The sequence below is a fragment of the Drosophila navojoa genome, chromosome 3 (assembly GCF_054131105.1).
Source record: "Drosophila navojoa isolate 15081-1374.11 chromosome 3, UAZ_NAV_1.0, whole genome shotgun sequence".
NCBI lineage: Eukaryota > Metazoa > Arthropoda > Insecta > Diptera > Drosophilidae > Drosophila > Drosophila navojoa.
In genome coordinates, this window is record NC_142891.1 from 19880985 (window position 1) to 19902037 (window position 21053).

Here is a 21053-nt window from a genome sequence, read left to right on the forward strand (position 1 = left end):
TCTCGGTTTTGTTTTTCTTTTTTTGGTTGCGGCTTTATGTTCGTATCTTAGTTGGAAGATTTGCAAATGCTTCCATCAGTATTAAGACGGGTGCAAGAGAAAAAGGTGATTCCAGCATGCACATACATACATATGTATGTATGTATGTGCGAGTGTGTTTGTCAGAGAATTGTGTGCTGTTCTATTGTATTCTTCAGTCTATGTTGCTTATAAGCCCGAACTGAGCATACCAGCGCTGACGGCGACAGCAGCGCAAGCAGCGTAAGCAGCGTTTGCCGTCCCAGCCAAATTCTTTGCCATCAATTTCAACCTGGTCGCTGAGCCGCCGTCACCGCCGCCTTTGCCGTCGCCGTCGCTGCTGCTCACACTACACCACAAAACGATCGGCTCTCTTTCTCTCTTTTACACGCGAACACATACACGCATACATCGAGTGCTATCATGTACACGGCGCATTCCAATCTTAAATCTCAGTGGGAGATACTCATACACATACACACAAACATACACACACAAGCACTCAACACTCAGTAATACAGTTGCGCTCTCATAACGAAACTCTCTCGACTCGGACTTCAGTTTGATTTTTGTAGCTGGACGAAGCAGTTGAACTGGCGGCAGCAGGTTGCGCGTGGTGTGGAAAAAAAACCACATACATATACACAAACCGTCACACGAACGCTGAATTCGTTCTCTCACAAACACAAACACGTTCAGTCGCATTGCCAGCTCAGTCGCGATCGCAATAGCAACGACTGCGCGGCCCCATTGGAACTCTGGCGATTGTAGCTGTCGCAGTCGCAGTCGAAGTCGCAATCGCAGTGTGTGCGTTTCGTTAAGCGTTTTCGCCTCGCTTCGGTCTCATTACGTTACGTTTCGATTTTGAAGTTTTGAGATTCGGATTTAATTTCGGATTCGTATTCGGATTCAAATTCAGATTTAAAGTGTAGCGTTGAATTACAAGCGCTAGTGCTCAAATCCATTGTGTTTTTTTGTGTGTGTTTAGTTTTTCTTGCATTTTCGGCAGCGACAAAAATTCTCTGCAACGACTCCCAACAAGTTGCTGTTGGTCAAAACAAATAGCCACACAGAAAGTTGCGACCCAGCAACAACAGCAACTACACTACAACGGCAACAACGACAACCAAGCAAACGGCATTCTTTCGCGCAACAACAAAAAGCAGTTGCTAAAGAGAGGACAGCACTAATACAAACATACAAGCATTATAAACGCCAGCTCGCTCGCTCTCTCTCTCGTTCAGTCGCGCTTGTTCTCTTTTTATATGTTCATATACGTGTGTTCTGTATATGTATGTGTTTTTGTGTGGAGCTGCAGCGACCGTTTGATTAAATCGTACTATCCCCAAACTCCGCGGTCCCTCTCTATTGTTGCCTGATCGCGTCGAGCGCCCACACAAACGCCAGTGAGAGAGCGCGTGAGACGCGAGCCGTCCATTGGAATGCGGCCTGCCGTTGCCGTCTTCGTTGACTGCGCAGTCGCAGCGCTTTGTTAGTGTTTGGCGAAGAGGTCAGCAAAAGCTTTCGAGTAGCAGCAGCACCAGCAGAAACAACAACAAAAAACAACGATAATTCAAAACCAACAATACAATTTACTGTTATTTTAACATCGCGCAGCGACCGCGTCAATCGATTCTCAGTGCAAAAAGAAAAACAAGGAAAGTTCGTTAAAAACCAAAATTGTGAATAGAAAATACCCAGCGACACTCAGTTTTTGGATTACGCGCTTAAGGCGCCCATCTTTGTGCCCTCCACTGACAACAAAAACGAAAACAAAATGCCGTCTACTGCAGCGGCCTACGACGGCAGTGCATAAGGTAAGCAGAGGAGACAAAAATCCCTAAATTGAGGGACGTTTTTCTCTTTTACTTTTTGTTGAAGTGTTTTCGATCGGGGAATTTCTATGGAATTTTAATTGCACTAGTCGCCGAGGCAGCAACAATAACAATCATGCAAAATGTCTTATCTGTACCATAAAACTCGCCAATGGTTCGCAAAAGTTTTCAAAGTTCACACGTCCCCTTACTCATTGTGCAATTAACCACACAGCACCCAATCAGAGGGGAGTGGCAATGGTAAACGGGGTAAATAGCAGGTGTCGTAAATAGCTACATACACACATATATACCAACATGTATGTATGCATGTACATGCATGGGGATTTATGTCTCTTTATGCGGGTACCGGGAATATCAAGCCCAACAACAACAACATGAGAGAGAGGCAATTAAAAAATGGCGACCACTGAAATCGAGCAGCTGATTTGCCCACAACAATTAAATGGAAATGGGAGCTGCAGGCACAAGCAGGCGACTAATTGAGCGTGCGCTACCATGGGCTAAGCTTAAGTGTGTTGACAGTGTTGCCATTTTAAAAAAAAGCCAAAACAAAGTAAATAGCTGTCGGGGTAACAAATATAGCTACAATTTAAAGACTAGTTCAACTTATTTTCTATTATTTATGTTTAATGGAATGTTGAATCGAAAAAATGATCAGATTTATTAATAAAAAATATTTGATTTCAATTATTTAGCTTGAAAATATTAAGATACTAATCCCAATGGCTATATTAGAAAGCCTTATATGACTGGAAAAAGCGACAGACGACAGCACTGCTTGGAGTGGTGGGGGGCGCAGTTCATACATAACTGATATTTGCGGTGTTGTATTGCGGCACAAGTTGCAAAATGATAAACAAATGAGCAGTAACACACGTTAAACGCTAAAAAGAAAAACGGTAATCGTTAAACGTTAAACGATTTGCCACCGCAGAGATTCGATACCGATACACAGTTGTTTATCGGTCTACCTATGTATGTATCTGTTTGTGTTGTCTTGTGTTTTGTTTTGTTTTGTTGTTGTAGTTGGTTTTGATGTTTACTATGTTTTTTTCTCCATTTTATTTATTTTGCGGTTACGACGACTGACAGCCTCAGTGGGCGGCTGTGAAATGAGGTAGGAAGCGCAAGAGCCGTGAAGGGAGGGGTATAAGCATGCTTGACCTTAGGCAACAACAACAAAAAACAATAGCAATTGACAAAAAAAAAAAAATAAAAAATTCCGAAAACAAAAATTCCTGCACGCGTGCACATTGTATAAAGCAAAATAAAAAAAAATGACAATATGAATATGCTTTAAAGCAATTAAAATGTACAGAAAATTAAATATTGAATGACAAAGCTGAATAGAAAAAGAAGAAGAAAACGAAGAGGAAGCAGTAGTGGCAGATATGATCGTTTACCCTGAAGCCGTGCTCAGCTATTTGGCAGGCAGCAGCTCTAGCAGCGCCGCGGGCAGCATAATTTATGCACACACAAACACACACAGACATGCATGTACATAGAAACGTAAGACACAAATTGTTTCGCACGCCTTTTAATTTAGCATGCCTCGCACGTTGCTGCCGCTGTCGACGTTGACGTTGACGTTGGTCGACCGCTTGTTCTTATTATAGAGCAACCTCGCCTAGGTGTAACTGTGATTGTGCTTACGCCTATCTAAGCTTCTGTATTTATTCGTTGCTATGCTCCTCCCCTCCTCTCTTTTTCTCCTATAATGCACATTTAATGATAAGGATATTTTACATGGCATTTCGCTAACAAGACAAAACTAAAAAAAAGGGAAATTCTCTCATTGATTCCAGCAATCAACCTTTGAGGGATATTTTAACGCCATCGACAACATTCAACATCGATAAATAAACTAGACTTGGGTGTGCCAATATAAGGCCATGCGCATGTTTATGCGCTGGCACGTCTGATTTCTTTACTTTTATTTTATTATTATCATTATTTCACGTTTTTTTTTTTGATTAGCGCAGGGACATTTCACGCATGCGCATATCGAACACATTAAAAATTTGTTTGGCATAACTGTCATGGCTAACAACAACAACAAAACCAACAGCGACAGACACAGCAAAAACAATTGAATCAACAACTCAGCAAATTTGCCGCATTGTGTTTTTGTTTGGTTTTCTGCCCACATTCGGTTTTGTATTTGCTAAGAAAACGCCAAGTTATTTATTTGACAACAACTGGCTTCATAATCGGCATAATAATTTTAGAAATGTGCCTCGCCCGCAGCTCGGTCAATCAGAGCTACACCAACTCTCTGCTCCCCTCTTCTCTTTCTGATATGCTACGAATTGGGCTTACGTATAGGCCAGGGCACGCCCCGTTTTATAGCGCACTTGCCATGACGCGCATCCGCTGGCCATATACAAACATATACAAACAAATAAATATGTATGGGTATGTGTATGTATGTTTGTATTGTATGTGCTTAACAACTGTTCCGATTGAGCGTGTGAAAATGCCATCGCTCTAAACTATTTCCTCCATTGACGCCAACTGTCGAACGTCGGCGATCGGCGATCGGCGATCAGCGAATGCCAATTTGCCGTTTGTCGTAATTAAAAAAAAAAATATATATAGAAAAAAAGAAAAAAGCCAGACACACGTTTTTAGACGCGTCAATGCGAGCCGCCGCGCAGCCAACTCATGAGCTAAAAATTCCACGTCAAACGTCGTCATTCATTAGCTGGGGCTCCAGCTTCAGCCTCAGCCCCAGCCTCAGCCTCAGCTTCAGCTCTAGCTCCAGCTTTGGCTCAAGTTCGCTGGCGAGCAACACTTTCAATAGAATCAACACGATTCCAGTTTTAGCAGTCTCTCGGCATCGAAAATCGCACCACTCTTAGAATAACTCTAGCTATGCATGTGTGTGTGTGTTTGTTAGATATAGGCGTGTGTGTGTGCGTGTTTGGGCTTAGATACGCTTAGATATAGGTAAAGTATATTAACTATGTTAACAGCAATGTTATTAAAATTATATTTCAAATAATAATAATGAAGTAATATATGAAGACAAAGAGAGAGAGAGAGAGAGAGAGAGAGAGAGAGAAGGAGAGAGAGAGAGAGAAGGAGAGAGATAGAGATAGAGAGAGAGAGAGATAGAGAGAGAGAGATAGAGAGAGAGAGAGAGAGTGAGCGTGAGAGAGAGAGAGAGAGAGATTCCGATATATCAATACTTTGATTAAATATATAAATAAACATATCTAGATAATGATTTATATTATATATAAGTACATATTTTGAAATTCGCACTAGCTGAGATCTGATTTAACGATTTCTCAAGATGTCGATTTAAGGATTTATCTCTGTTTACTAAAAATCAATCAATACGTAAAGTTTAAATTTAATTCAATGAATTAGCTAATTTAAATATACACATCTCGTTTATAACCCATAAATTGTCATATATGTATGTCGTATGTGTAGTATTTATTATGTTATTATCATTTCTGTTAATATATTCCAAGATTTTGTAGCAATGCAATAATCTTTTGCAGGGTATATGCGCATCGTTTAGTCGATGTCACTTTTAGTTTTTCATCACATTTGAGGCTTTATGGTATTTCAAATGTTTATTGAACATTGTGCACACTCGAAGGCACTTGTGCATTCCAAAGCCAATTTCAAAATGAAATCCATACAGATAGCTGCAAATACACATACATATGTATGTATGTATGTATGCGTGTATATGTTTATTTATATTTTCTGATTCGTTAAGCGTTGCCAACAAACGGTTTGCACATGCGGCTTAAGCATTTATCAAAGTGTTGCCCCAGCCCGCTACAAAATCGCCAACTCGATTGACAAACACATACACATATACACACGCCCCGAATGAGCTCACTGCAATGGCATGCAGTTGACACAGCCCCGGATTGGAGCTGGGTGCCAAGCAACAGCAACAACAACAACAACAGCAACAGCAACAACATCAGCAGCAGCTGTGGCAGGGCATTCAGTTCAACTGCTGTCGCTGCACAACGTGTCGTATGCGCAACATTTCGTTTTGTTTTGCATTGGTTTTCCGCCACAATTTGGCGCCATCCCATTACCACCCCCCCTTTTTTTTGCTCTCTCTCTCTGCTCTTTCTAATTAGCTTTAGATATACATATATGAAAATGTTAAATATTTATTACCTTTGTTTAATTGTTATTTAGCGTGCCGCTCTTCGGCTCTTTTAATTGACCTGCCACGCCCTGCCGCTACCAATGCTGTTGACTGTTTTAATTAACGTTTCTTTATCTGCTTCTTCTTGCAATTGTTGTTGCTGCTGTTGTTGTCTTTTGCCAGCTCTCGTTATAGCTCTGGAATGCGGATAATTTGCCATGATTGAGATTCTAAAATACTTTTCATTTGTTTGCATTTGAAATTAAGAAAACACATTCTACCACTTAGCTTGCCTATATCTATAGATCTTACCTCTCTCTCCACCTCTTCCATCTGTTCTCTCTCTCTCTTTCGCTCTGCCGTGAGTCACTTAAATAGACCTCAACCTGCTCGCCTACTGCCTTACTTAATGCTAACAATGATAATTGCGGCTGCCATCATTATATAATGCCCACATACATATATATATAGATATTATTATTGATATATGTATATAAGTATGAAAAGGGGGCCCGCACTTATGCATATCTTGGATCTTAAATGTGCTGTAGTTAATATTAATTAAATAACGAGCGTTCCGGCTTGGTTGCTTAGTCAAAAGCTTTTTTTGCATAATTAAAGTTTATGGTGTGGTTGAAGCTCTGGGAAAATAAGAAATATGCAGAAATTGCTATTAATATTATTGCAATCTATATAAACCATGAATGCCTTTGGGTTATTCTGAATATGTTTACAACTTTAATATATATTTTGAATTTTATTGAGTTGTTCTAGAATTTCAGACTAAAATTTGCATTTCTATGAGATATTTATTAGATCTCCAATTACAATTACTAAAAACCTGTTTTAAGATCTGATTTAGTCTATTCCCAAGTTTTTATATCATGTTAGTAAATATTTATAGCTTAACAACACCGAAAAAATGTCAAATATTTAAATATTTTCTGGAGTTCCCTTTTGCTCCCTGCAAGGGAGTTAAACAATTTCAGCTCTCTGTCTCTGTTTCTTTTATTTTTTTGCTTTTTGTTTTGGCTTCGGTCCGGTTTCTGAATCTATTTCTGTATCACTCACGTTGCATGAAAATCGGCTTAGATATAATTGATTTTCAAAAGTATTTCTGTATGCGTGCGTGTGTGTGTGTGTGTGTCTCTATAGTGTCTGCGTGTATATTTCTTTTTATTTATTTTGTGGAATATATGTATGTATATGGATGTCTAGTGTAGACTCATATACATATTCTTGGTTTCTAATTTATGTCAAATGCGAGCTTTGATTGATGATCATCAGCAGCAGAAGTAGCAGCAGCGGTGTCCATTTTGGATTGGTCTGCACATTGGGGCAACTGGAACTGCCAAAGAGAGGGGCAGACCAACAAAAGGGGAGACTCGATCATAATAATAAGTCAGGGCGGTTCCGCATGAATTGTGGCCAACAGCAGCAGCAGCAGCAGCAGCAGTCACAGTCACAGCCTGTGCCTGGATTTGTATATACATACATACATACCTTTATATGTATGTATATAGATATAGTCTCGCTTAAAACTCTCTCAACTTGACTCTGAATAAATTTATGGAACGTTGAAATTTATTAGACGGCTGCGGTGCGCACAGAAATGCGCCAATATTGAAATTTATGCGGCCACGGCGAGACGCTACCAAAGACCATCTATATAAGACATAGATACAAATATGTATATATGTATATATACATACATATATACAGACATTTGGAGGCTAGTCCGTAAGTTGATTTGATTCGATTTGATTTTAATTTATGCATAAAATGCTTTTCTTTCATCACGAGGCGAGCTTGAGTATGCCGCTCTGTGTGTTAGTGTGTGTGTGTGTGTGTGTGTGTGTATGGAACTTTCTTTAACTGAATTTTAATAATTTTATGCGCAACGCACGCACGCACGGCTGCCTAATCAAGTTTGTCGCCTAAGTCTTTCGTTATTGATTGGTGAAATTGTTGCCAGCCAAAAAATAAAAATAATAATCAAAATAACAACAAATTGTCTAGCCCCTCTGCCCCCTCAAACTTCAGTCCACATGAAGTTGTCTAAAAAGCGGCGCCATCTGTCTAAATTCCAACGCTTCATTTTCAAGCCGCGCAGCAATCAGCAAAAGCCTTGAGACATTTACAAAAGTTCACAAACAGAAAAAATATGTAAAAAATTTGAATTTTATATTGAATGAGTAAAAATGAGAAGAGTTCCAAAAGAAACAAAATATATTTAGATTTTATATTGATTTTAGGTGAACTGACAAAAATTAAATAGTCAATTGTTTTTAATTGACAAAAAAAAAAAAAAAAAATTTAAAAAAAAATTATTGGGAAATTGACATAAAAAAAAGCGCTAAATGGATATGAATATTCCTCTATAAGTAAGCTTCTACGATGTACATTAATCTTGGGTTATGTTACAGATTAAGAACTTACACAATTAAGAACTTGTTTGTTAATTACTTTTGATCAATGTCATCTATAGAGATTGAATTAAAGCTGAAAGTTTCATACTCAATTATTAGATAGACAACACTTTTGTTCCATTCAAATACATAAGTTTATTTTGAATATATAAGAGTTGACTCTTGAAGTTACATCGAATATTCATCCTCAACTTGTCTAATTTCATCTCTTTCCCAACTCATTGCAGCAGCAACGTATTTCGAACGCGCGCGCTGTATACGGAAAATGATGCAGCATGCGAGCATTTTGCACCGTCAGCGCGCCCCTGGAAGTATGCGCGTCCTCAGCCGAGCAACTGTCACCCGGCTCCCGATTTTTGGCACTGAGGTAAGTTTAAAACTCTATACATAAACATATTTATCCAGTTGTATAACTGTGTAATATAAATATATATTTAATTTTGATTTTCTGTGCAGACTTCTTGGCCAACAACAGCCGAAAACCCTTTACTTCCTAGTCGATGCAAAGAGTCGAGTCCGAGAGGTTTATACACAGACATGTCTGCACTTTGCCACGCAGGGCATGCAGGACACCGAGCTGTTCGGTCTGGCCGTGCTCATAGGTGAGTCAAGTGTGGACGATACTATGATATGGGGGAGGTGCTGGGAGTGGCTGGCATGCAGCATAACGAATTGGGTTTGTGGAACGCCCTAAAACATTCAACTCTGACAAACACTTGGCAACAGGGCAGCTGCTGCTGCTGCTGCTGCTGTTGCTGGATAGTCGTGGCATGCGATAAGGCATGAAAAATACAACTAATAAACATAAACCAGTCTTTTTAAAAGCTGCTCATCATCATCAGCAGCAGCAGCAGCAGCAGCAGCAGCGGTGGCAGAGGCGGCAGAGGCAGCAACAGCAACAGCAGTGGCAACCTCTTCGCTTGGTCACAAACTCTATACCCAGTGGAAGTGTTAGTTAAAAGGGTATCATTAGCTAGTATGCAAGTATGTAATAGATGAGAGATATGCTACATTATGCTCATTTACATAAGATGTGATCTAGGGTAATATTAATATTTATCGATAGCGAAATATCGTTCTTTTTACTGAAACACACAGCCTACAGGGTATCAACTAGTCGTTCAGCGTTTGACTAGCTTACTCTTATTTTACGTTTTATTTTGCTGCTGCAGCTATGCCGAAACACATAAAAATACTAACAGCAAAAACAACAACAACAACAACAACAGCAGCAGCAAAATGGCACATAAAACGAACAAAAAACTCGGCAAAAAAAAAAAAAACAAAAAACAACAACGAGAGGTTGAAGAGGAGTAAAGGGGAGTCAAAGCAGAAGGTGGAGGGTGTACGAGGCAGGGGTTAGGAGGAGGAGCAGGGCAGCCAGGAACGCGTCGCCGTCGATGGCGAACAAACAATTTCAGGCAACGGCCAACAGAAGACACAAGACACAAGACGCGTGTTCAGTAATTCAGGTAGCCGTCGCGCGTTGCATTAACACAAACGAATCGTCGACGACGACGACGACGAAGAAGATGCGGCCCCAGCGGAGCCAACACACGGGCAATTCAGGCAACAACAATTGCAATAACAGCAGCAGCAACAGCAACAACGAGATGCAGGAACAGCCAGCCAAGAGGCAGCAACATCCAAGCCTGGCTGGTAGGCGAGTGGCTTTCGCAGCAGCACAGAGACGTCTTTGGCAATGGCCTCAGATATATATGTATATGTACACATACATGTTGTATATATATGAATATATGCGTCCTCCATAAACACACACACACACACACACATGTATAGAAGATGGAGCACACAGAGTCTTGCCAGAGAAAACTTAAATTGCGAATGCGCTTACAGAACTCCAGAATTTTTGGTGTATTTAAATGATGAAGAGTTACTTTATGCAATCTTTTATATAAAGATAAATATATAGATGTATAGCTACATATATATAGGTATATAGAAGTATTTCTAATAGTCTATATTTTTACAATATTTTCTGCACTAAAAAAAAACGAGTTCTATAAGCACACTCCTTATAAGCTATTAAATATATATAATATAGTTATAATATTATATTAAAAGCATATGGAAGTCGATTATGTTCTTTGCTAAGAGTATCTAAAATTCCATTCTCTCATCCCAACTGGAATTATTCCAAACGCGCGACAAACAGATTCAATTGGCAAACCTTTCCTTTGCAACAGTTAGGGTATACGAAAAAAGTAAAGAAAAAAGAATGAAAAAGAATGAGAGGAGCACAAGACGTAAATTTCGTATCTGGTCGCCAGCAGTTGGGCATCACTTTCAAGGAGGCGGTTGAGGCTGAAGCCGAGGCTGAGGCTGAGGCTGAGGCTGAGGCAGTGAGGCATTGGCTGTGCAAGCGGCTCGGGGCAAGGCGAAGAACTTGCCACAACATCTTCAGCGAAAAAGAATTTGGTATGCAGTTGGGGGCATGCCAACAACAACAACGAACGCGTCGTCAGACGTTGCCTCATGGGCTGATGCTGCAGCAAGGGAAAAGGAGTGGACAGGCAATAAGAATGGGAAGAGGAGAGAGCAGCAGAGGCAGCAGCAGCAGCTAAAGAATCCTCAGTTCGGCCTTAGCCTTAGCTATGAAATTGGCAGTTTGCATTTTGCAAGGATTTTTGCCAATATCAGTCAGCATTTTGACTCTCTCTGTGTGTGTGTGTGTGTGTGCATGACTGGCATGCGGCTGTTGTTGTTGCTGCAGTGGCTGTTGCTGCTGCGCCTGCGTCCATTGCCATCGCATACTTTCGAGCATTTCACGCCGCACTCTTTCACTGCACAAAAATTGCCTTTAGTGGCAGTTGTTGTTGTTGCTGTTGTTGTTGTCTTATAGATAGTATTTGCCAGTTTAGCTTTTCGGGCAAAACTGCGTTGCACACAAAAAGTTCAAACACCGCCAAAAATGTGGCTCACTATTTGTTGGCCAGGTTCGTTGCTTAAGTCTTTTGTATTAGAGGGCACACAGCGGATGCTGCATGCCAGCAACCGTTGCTGCGGATGCTGCTGCTGCTGCTGCTGTTGCTGTTGCTGCTGCTGTTGTTGTGGCCCTTTTTGGGCACTGTCCATTCAGTGTCTGCTGCTGCTGCTGCTGCTGTCGCCAATGAATTTCAATTTTATGGCCACGCAGCCGTCAATAAATTTCATCTTTATGCAAATTTTTGTCGCTGCTCAGCTTTAAGTGTGTGCAGCTTGTCTCCTAGCCAGCCATCCGCAGTCCACTGCTCTGGCTGGCAATTTGGCAACATTGTCACAGAGAGTTGCAGCTGCAGCAGCAACAGTTGCTGACCGTGTCTGACTGCTGCTGCCGCTCCTCTGTTGCTGCTGCTGCTGCTGTTAAGTGGCCAACACAATGGGCGTTTATTTTTGATTTTTTTCGGCCTTCTGCAGCTTCCACTTTTACGCCGGCTACTTTCCAATGCTCCAGCGTGCTCCTTGAGATGTTGCTGTTGGTATTGCTGTTGCTTTTAAGGCCAAATGTGGAGTAGTTGCTGTTGCTTTGAGTAATCAACGCCTTTTGATTTTGTTTCTCCTGATCTAGTTTCAGTTTCTCCCACTGCTATCTCTAGTTGTCCCTTAACTATGCCACCTGTTGCTGCTGCCTGGAATCTGTTAGTCTCTGCTTCTCCCACTTCTGCTGAGGTATTTTATAAGATTTGGCTATGCTTTTTTCTGGTTTTACTCTGGCTATTTCTGCTGTCGCCTTGTAAGTTCCTTCTCCATATATTCCTTGCTACAGCTGCTCTATTTTGGCCTGTTGTCGCTTCCTGCAGCTCCTGTTGCTCCTGCGCTGCTGCAATTTCTTTAGTTGTAGCTGCTGCTGCTGCTGGTGTTATTTTTAGCTGCCGCATTGCTTGAATTCCAGTGCCGCATTCCTTTGCCTGCTGCATGTTGTTGTTGCTGTTGTTGTATTTGCTGCTGCTGTTGCTGTAGCTGCTGCAGTAATCTGTAGACCAGCATTTTCTTTTCCATTTAATGTTAATGGCTCATAATCATTATTATATGGCGTTGGCTTGTTCATCTTCGTCTTCGACTTCGCGGGCTCTGCGGCCCCTGTCACGCCCCCTTTGTGTGCTGCTGCTGCTGCTGCTGCGGCTGCTGTGACGACCGGCCTTGCAGCCACATGCTGCCTGCCCTGGCCGCAGCCTCAACCCAAGCTGCGTGCATCTGATAACATCGGAAATTAAAATTCTTTTGGTTTTATGTTGTTTCGTTCTCATTTTTGTTGTTGTTGCTGTTGTTGTTATTGTCTTCCTCTCAGCCAGTTTCCATACACACACACACACAGCAACAGTCTATGTGTGTTGTTGTTTTTTTTGGGTTATTTTGTTGCTCGTTCGGGTTATTATGGCTATGGCTGGCTATGGCGTGCCTACTCAAAACCTTTGGCATATAAATCTGAAGAATGCCTTGGCGACGGCTGCTGCAGCTGTCTCTTTGCTCTGGACAACGGTCTCTGCGGCTCAGCCGAGCTCAGCTCAGTTCAGGCACCAAGAGTCGAGCTCGAATTCTGCTCGTGTTGCTGTAGATACCCTTACATAGTGGAAGTACTGATTTTGTAATGAACAATGTAACTGAAGTCTATATAACTATAGAAAAAACTTCAATATTTCTTAAGATTTATGATATTTATTCAAAAGGGTTTATATTGTTTGAGATTACTGTATTATTATGTAATATATAAATGTTTGAATTTTCTGGTTCTCTAAAATGTTTTCATATTTAATAAATATTTTAGACAGCTTTATATGGAACTAGACGAAAAGAATATTTTAGCTCTTATGCTTATGTATAAAAATAAATATATATTTATATTCATATACTGCTACTATTTTCATGAAAATTGTTTTAAAAATATTCTATTTATGCTCATTTTCAAGAACAGATCTGTCTATGCCTCTATATATTAACAAGAGTATATATTATTCGTTTAGGCGCGCCTAACTGTTTTAGCTTGTTGTTGTAAAATTCCTGCAACTCTCTAGCTCACTCACTCCTGTCCTCCTCTTCCACCTCCTCCTCCTTTCTCTCTCTGACTGTCTGTCTTTGGGCCACTTGATGAGTGTTGCCTGTTGCCTGCCTGTTGCTGCCGGAATCCCAACGCATTCGAGTCTGTAATTTGTGTTGCATGTGTTTCAAATTGAAGATTTATTTAGCCTGCCCCCACCACCGCTTACCCCTACTCAACGTGTGTTTGTGTGTGAGATTGTGTGCGTGCGTGTTAATTGTAAGCGCTGTGGAATGCGTTGGAAAATATGTTAATTATTAGGCTTTTTGCCGCTGGCCCAAAATGCCCAGCGTCAGGCTTGCAACAGCGGGTTGCACGCTGCACGATGCACGCTGCACGTTGCACGTTGCGTGCTATGGGCTGCTTTGTGGCCAGCATTGAAGGCTTCACACCTGCTCAGGCTTAGAGGAAGAAGCAGCAGCAGCAGCAGCAACAGCAGCAGCAGTCGAGAGCACATCCATCCATCAGCTCCTGATCTGCAACTGTTGAGGTGAAATTTGAATGCGCTGCGTTTGCGTTTGAGTTCAGTTTTATTTATTTACTTTTTTTTGGGGTTTCGTGAAGAAAAGAAATCGCTGAAGACTTTGACTTTGAGTTGGTCTTGCTTTTTTTATATTTTATTTTATTTTTATTTTTTTTATTTTATTTTTTTTTTTTTTGACTTGGGTTTCAGCTGCCACAACGCAACGTTGCGCCGCGCTCTTACCTGTCCGCTCTGTCCGTTCGTCTCGCTCTGCCCGTTTCTACCTGTTTTTTCTTTTTCTTTGGTTTTTTCTTTTTTTTTTTTTTTTCATTTCGAGCTGCGTTTTGGGCTTGGGTCTCTTTGGTATGCGACTCGCTGCGACTTTAACTTGGTCTGCGTCTTTGACTTGGAGTTGGACTCCGTTGGGGCCTCATCGTCGTCGTCGTCGTCGTCGTCGCCGTTGTCGTCATTGATAGGCACTTATTCGGACGCTGATGATTATTATGATATTGTTGCTGCTGCTGTTGCTGTTGCTGCTGTTGCTGCTGCTTGTGTGCCCACATATTTCCATTCCATCGTTTTTCAGCTCGTTCTTTTTTATGCCCCATGCATACCCTAGAATACTGTGCAAATTCTAGCAAGGCCTAGAACTCCCCTACATATTCATGAATTTGTGAATAAATTTTAATACAATTTACTAATAATATATGCAGATTCTATAAAAATTAGAAAAGAAAACCTAAACAGAAATTACATAGAGAAAGGGAAAAGTCTTTGGATATTATAAATGGCAACGCTCCACATTAGCAAATTAAAGGGTATCGTTTAGCCAGTTATAATTGAGCAGAGCACTCCCATATATTTTTTATGCGGCTGCTCATAATTATTATTTTTCATCTTCTGCTCTTGCTGCTGTTGCTGCTGTTGCTGCTGTGGCTGCTGCTTCGTTTCGTATGCAGGAATTCCAATTTTTCGTTCGATGATGAAGTGTGTGTTGATTTTGTTTTTCAAGCATGCAACCGACATTCGACAACAGCAACAGCAACAACAGCAACAACAATAAAAACAAGAAGAGCAGCAGCAACAGCAACTACAGCAGGCACATCGATTCTCGAGCACGCGGCATGCCCTTGGGCCAAGTTACTGAGTCGAGTCGAATCGAGTCCCCGAACTCGAATTCGGACTTGGACGACAACAGGCTGACAACCTGACATGGACGTGGACGTAGACGTGGACGTGGACGTGTCGTCATCGGCCCTGTTGACGTCAATGGGCCGCTTGTTTGCTGGCTGACAAAAAACTGACAAGAGTTGCGAGCAAGGGGCTTGCTGGCGGGGCTCTTGGCGCTCTTGGCTTTTGGCTCTTCGTCGAGCTAAAGAATTTGTGCTGCTGCCGGCAGCCCAGAAAGTTCATTTAAAATTTCGATTAGTCGAACTGAATGAATGCGACCTTGGCGTCAGGACTTCCTAAAAAACTAACAAATGTTGCATTCTAACCTGAAAGTTTTCTGCTTAAGCAAGATGTACTTTAATCTGTGTGCCCCATTGGAAATGTATATCCGAGCTGAAGAAATGCACGGATTAGTAAAGATCATACTAAAGATCATCTGGAATGCGACATTGAATAATGTATACTAAGAGCGGAACATATTAGATGCTTAGTTACTTACTTTAAGTATGTAGGAAAAAGATTTGCCAAGATCCAATTCTAGCCGCTGTGGAGATACGAAATTTATTCATAAGAATCACAACTAATCAGAAATTGCTCCATTGCTTAACTTCTAATGTCTCTCCTTCCTTTTCTTGCAGATGGCGAGTACATGTTTGCAGATCCCGAGAGCAAGCTCTCCAAATACGGCCCGAAGAGCTGGCGTTCCTCGCACACGCACGTAAGTAGAGAAGACTGAGCAAATCCTGAGCGAATCTGTAAACGCATCTGTATTGTTTCTAGGGTCTGGATGCCAATGGACGTCCTCTCCTGGAGCTACACTTTCGCGTGCAGTTCTACATCGAGAGCCCGCTCATGCTGAAAGACGAGACGTCCAGGCACAACTACTATCTGCAGCTGCGTCACAATGTGCTGCAGCGTGAGCTGCCGCGCGATCATGCCGATCAGGCGCTGGTCGTGCTCGCTGGCTATGCGCTGCAGGCGGATCTGGGCGATGCGCCCACCATAGCAGCGGCAGCTGTAGACGCTAACACAACAACAACAACAACAACAACAACAGCAACAGGAACAACGACAACGACGACAACAACTGCAACAGCAACGGCAACAGGCGCAAAAAATACAACTACAATCCATCAAAGCAAGGAGGAAACGCACGAGGAGCAGGCGGCGACAGCTGGCACAGCGCGCCACGGCAGATCCACGGGCATGACCACAACGCTGCCCAAGATTCGAAAGCGCTTGAGCAGCTACAATGAGCGCATGCTGCGTCTGTCCACCTACGTGACCTCCACGAGTCAGGCGGCCGCCAAGCGAGAAGCGGCACCGGCCTGCCCAGTGCCCTGCAGCAGCTCTACGGATTACTTTCGCATGGAGGACTATTTGCCGGCCGCACTGCACACGGCCTGGGCGAAGAGCGAGCTGCGCGCCTGCCACCGGGAGCACAAGGGTCTGGCCCAGGCCGAGGCGGAACTGATGTACATACAGCAGGCGTGCAGTCTGCACGAGACAATCAATGCGCACACGTTCCGTATGCGGCTGGCGAAGAGCGAGGCGGGCGTGGGCAGTGCCTGGTTTGTCATCTATGCGAAGGGCATCAAGATACTGGGCAGTGGTGCGGGAGCCGAGCCGGCGACCTTTCTGTGGCCGCACATAACGAAATTGTCGTTCGAACGCAAGAAATTCGAGATTCGGTCCGGAGAGAGTCGCATTACGCTCTACGCAGCGTCGGATGAGAAGAACAAGCTGCTGCTGACGCTCTGCAAGGATACGCATCAGTGGAGCATGAAGCTGGCCGCGCGCCTGAAGGAGGTGGGCAAGCGCGAGGAGGAGGAGGCGGAGTCGCAGTGCCTGCACGCCAGCTACGCCTGCTCGCGCAGTCTGATGTTGCCCTACAAGAGCAAGAACGAGCAACGCATCTCGGTCATCTCGAGCACCAGCTCGAACACCACCTCGGGCATTGTCAGCGATCGCGTGCACTCCGAGGATGAGCTGGAGATTATGATAAATACACCGCCAGCACCGATCGCTGCACCATCCACAGAGAGTCTGGCGCTGGCGCATCTGCTGGACAGGCCCAGTGTGAGCCGGCAGACCTCGTCGGTGGGTCAGATGTCGCTCAAGGACTTGGAGGAGCAGCTGGCTGCGCTGAGCGTAAGCGTGCGACCCACTGAGGTCCTCGCCAGCAACACTGCTGGCAGTCAGCGGACAACCACAACGAGCAACAGCATCAGCATCAGCACCGCCAACGATTCCTCGACGACGACCACAGATTCGCCCAATTCGCAGCATAACATTGGCTCGCAGTGCTCGTCGACGTGCAGCACTGTGGTGGTAACAACTCCGCCGGCGCCACCAGCGGCCGTACATTCCACATCCTCCAGTCTGGAGCTGGGCTTCAGTCACACGGCGCAGAACTCCGCCTTGAGTGAGTCGAATCCCGGCGATTTCCTTGCGCCATCCGTGCGCGATGACAGCGAGAGCGTCTCGGGCGTATCCGGTGTGTACACACTGGCCCACGGCATGGCACCACCCACAGAGACGTCTGGAGTTTACACCATGCACAGCAGCGAGCTGACCGGCCAATTCTCTGAGCTGGCCGAGTCCGAGAAGAGCTCACACTATGGCATCTTCCAGCCAGCTAAGGGCGAGAGCAGCCATGCGGCCAGCGACTCGGTGGACGGTGGTGCTGGGGCCGGCATTGGTGGTGGTGGTGTCTCGGCCAAGAAGTGCAACGAGTTCCGTTTACGCTCCGACTCCAACATCAGCACCAGCAGCTCGTTTCGCGGCGATGGCAGCGATCCCACGGACAACAAGCATACGCTGCTCTCGGCCGAGGAGCTAACCAATCTGATTGTGGGCCGGGGCACCTATCCCAGCCGCAAGACTGTGTCCAGCAGCCTTCACTCGGACTGCGATTATGTGACGCTGCCGTTGGCGGGCGGAGAATCCAATGATGCACAGGTGCAGCCGCCTGCACCGCCGCCATATAGCGCCAGGCACGAGAAGACGGGCCTGTGTGGACCGCCGGTGGGGCCACCGCCGCCTGTACCGCCCATGCCCAAGCCCGTGAGCATGCCGATGGTCAACCCGGAGCCACCAGCTGCGCCTGCACCACCACCACCAACATCAGTGGCAGCGGTTGTAGCAAAGGCTGCAGCACCAGCAGTTCCTGCCACACCACCGCCACCACCACCACCTGCTGCGGCGCTGCGTCGACGTGATCCGCCTCCCTATCCCACATCAATGAAACCACGACCCACATCGCTCATCTCGATGGCGTCCTCGGCAGCGCCGGCGCCCAGTGCCGCCGGATCAATGAGCTCCCTGAAATCGGAGGAGATTACGGCCCGCTTTATCACTACACGGCCACAGATAAGCATCCTCAAGGCGCACACCAGCCTGCTACCCGACGGTGCCAAGCCCAGCTATGCGGCACCCACGCACTATTCCTCCGCTGCCTCGTCGAGTGGATCTGTGTGCAGCCATCAGCTGTCGCAGCAATCGCTGCACAACTCCAATTACGCTGGTGGCTCGCAGGCGTCGCTGCATCACCAGCACCACTCGCACCATCAGCACCACTCGCACCATCAACACCACCACCAACAGCAGCAGCAGCAGCAGCAGCTCTCGCATCATCGTCATTCCGGCTCGGCTGCGATTGGCATACCCATAGTTCCTTACGGGCTGCACCACAAGAGCACCGCCTCGCTGCACCACCAGCAGGCGCCGCCGCAGCAGGCGTGCGTGCTGTTGCCAGTGATAAAGCCGCGCCAGTTTCTGCCGCCACCGCCGCCCAGTTTGCCGCGCCAGCCGCCACCGCCGCCGCCGCCCACGCATCCCCATCATCTGGCCGGGCTCTACAGCAGCCAGCTGGCGGCGCGAAATCAGCTGGAGCTGTACCAGCAACAAATGTACAGCGATGTCGACTACGTCATCTATCCCATACAGGATCCGGCCGTTAGCCAGCAGGAGTATCTGGATGCCAAGCAGAGCTCCCTGCTGGCCGCCATGGCGCAGGCGCCGGCACCGCCGCATCATCCATCCTATCTGGCCTACTCCGCCGGCTGGGACACCTGCAAGGGTCACGCCATCTATCGCAGTACGCCGTATTTGCCGCTAGCCCTGTCCACGCACTCGCGCTACGCCTCCACACAGAACCTGTCGGACACGTACGTGCAGCTGCCCGGTGCCGGCTACTCGCCGCTCTACTCCCCATCCATGGCCAGCATGTGCAGCTCGTATGAGCCACCGCCACCACCACCGTTGCATCCGGCGCTTGCTGCGGCCGCAGCGGCGAACGCCTCCAGCCTCTTTGCACGATCACGATCAGATGATAATATTCTGAATTCGCTCGACTCGATGCCGAGGCCCAAGGTGAAGCGTTTGCCGCCACCGCCGCCGCCGCCGTACGTCAATCGGCACAAGAAACCGCCGATGCCGGCGCCCAGCGAACAGCCGCCGCCAAGTAAGTTTCTTATTATAAACTAAGTAATTCGATTGGAACTCAATCGTTAACCAACACCATTTCTGTGGCCTTTGCAGTTCCGTCGAAGCCAAATCCCAATCCCAGCCTGAGCGTGCTGCCGCCACGCAAGCCGCTTACGCTCAATCCGCATCAGTCGAACAGTCCGCTCATCAAGACATCCAGCGGCGCCCAGTGGGCGGGTGAGCGACCACGACCCGATCTGAGTCTGGGCTTGAATCGTGGCAACAGCAACAGCATATTGGCACAGCTCCAGGCCTCCATTGCTGCCAACAACCAATCGCAGTCGGCCAATGCCAATTCGGCCAATCCGCTGGACATTGCGCTGCTGCGCGAGAAGAGCAAACATCTGGATCTGCCGCTCATCTCGGCGCTGTGCAACGATCGCTCGCTGCTCAAGCAGACCAAGGTCATAGTCAATCCGAAGAACGCCAAGCAATCGACGAGTGCCACAGGGGGCAGTAATGTGGCCACCACAGCTGTGGCAACCACTGCGGCGCCCGCTGCAACCACCTCGACTGGTTGTGGTGCGGGTCATCACAGTGCCAGCAAGTCCCTTGCCCCGACTCCGGCCATGAATGGCAATACGGCCACGTCCACAACGGGCACACTGAGCAAGGGACGCAAGAGCGCAACGATCAGTCATCGGCATCCGCAGGACAAGCTGCCGCCGCTGCCCGTTCAGCTGGCGGAGGCCAACAACTATGTCATGGATCCAGCGGTGGTTATGAAGCACCACAAAAGCTAAAACTCGCAGTCACAAACCCAAACGCAAACGAGAATGCAGACCTAAGCATCGAATCAACAACAAGAACACACAAACAGGCAGAGCCGCCCACTCAATTCTCTAGTTAAGGATGTGAATGTGGTTGGTTGGTATTTGTGGTGGTGGTGTTGGTGTTGGTGTTGGTGGGTCAGCGCAGTCCAGCTGAGAATTTGCATAGGTCGCGAATTGAATTGGTTGATCACAGTGTGTTGGCGGCTGGAAAGTAGACTCGAACACCAGGTTTCAACGCGGCCCGCTTCCACAGGACAACAATCGATAGACATTTCAACAGCCAGGACAACAGTCAAGGACAAAGTTACAAAAGCAAATAGAAAAACAAAACAAGAAAAGTAAAAACAAAAACAAACAAAACGAACCTCAAATACGCATTCAAATAGCACACACAGAACCCAGTCTAGTCAATTTAGGTATGGGAAAACTGAATATAGAATGACAGAACTAGAAACACAAAACAGGAATCTTAAAAGACAAGCAACAACAAATGGAAGCAACAATACTCAAGTATAAAATACGAACTACTTAATTTACTAAAAAAAAAAAAAATAAAATTAAAAAAAAAAAAAACAATTTTTTATAAAATACTTAGACTAGATTAGCTAGTTAGTAGTTGGCTCTCAGTATCTGAGGGTCGCTTAATAAGCACTTGAATATATAGGCCCAGATGCGATTACTTAAAACTAAAACGCTGAAAGAAATAACTAACT

At 45.3% G+C, this 21053-nt stretch overlaps 1 protein-coding gene across 1 annotated transcript; it reads left to right on the plus strand.

Annotated features, from left to right (window-relative positions):
• The first annotated feature begins 596 nt into the window (after window positions 1-596).
• ex (FERM domain containing expanded) lies at window positions 597-20916 on the plus strand. The gene is made up of 6 exons (XM_030382656.2): window positions 597-1835; window positions 8639-8778; window positions 8868-9013; window positions 15718-15797; window positions 15860-19544; window positions 19622-20916. The coding sequence occupies exons 2-6, from the start codon at window positions 8687-8689 to the stop codon at window positions 20308-20310; spliced, it is 4692 nt and encodes a 1563-aa protein (XP_030238516.2). The 5' UTR covers window positions 597-1835; window positions 8639-8686; the 3' UTR covers window positions 20311-20916.
• Window positions 20917-21053: the final 137 nt, after the last annotated feature.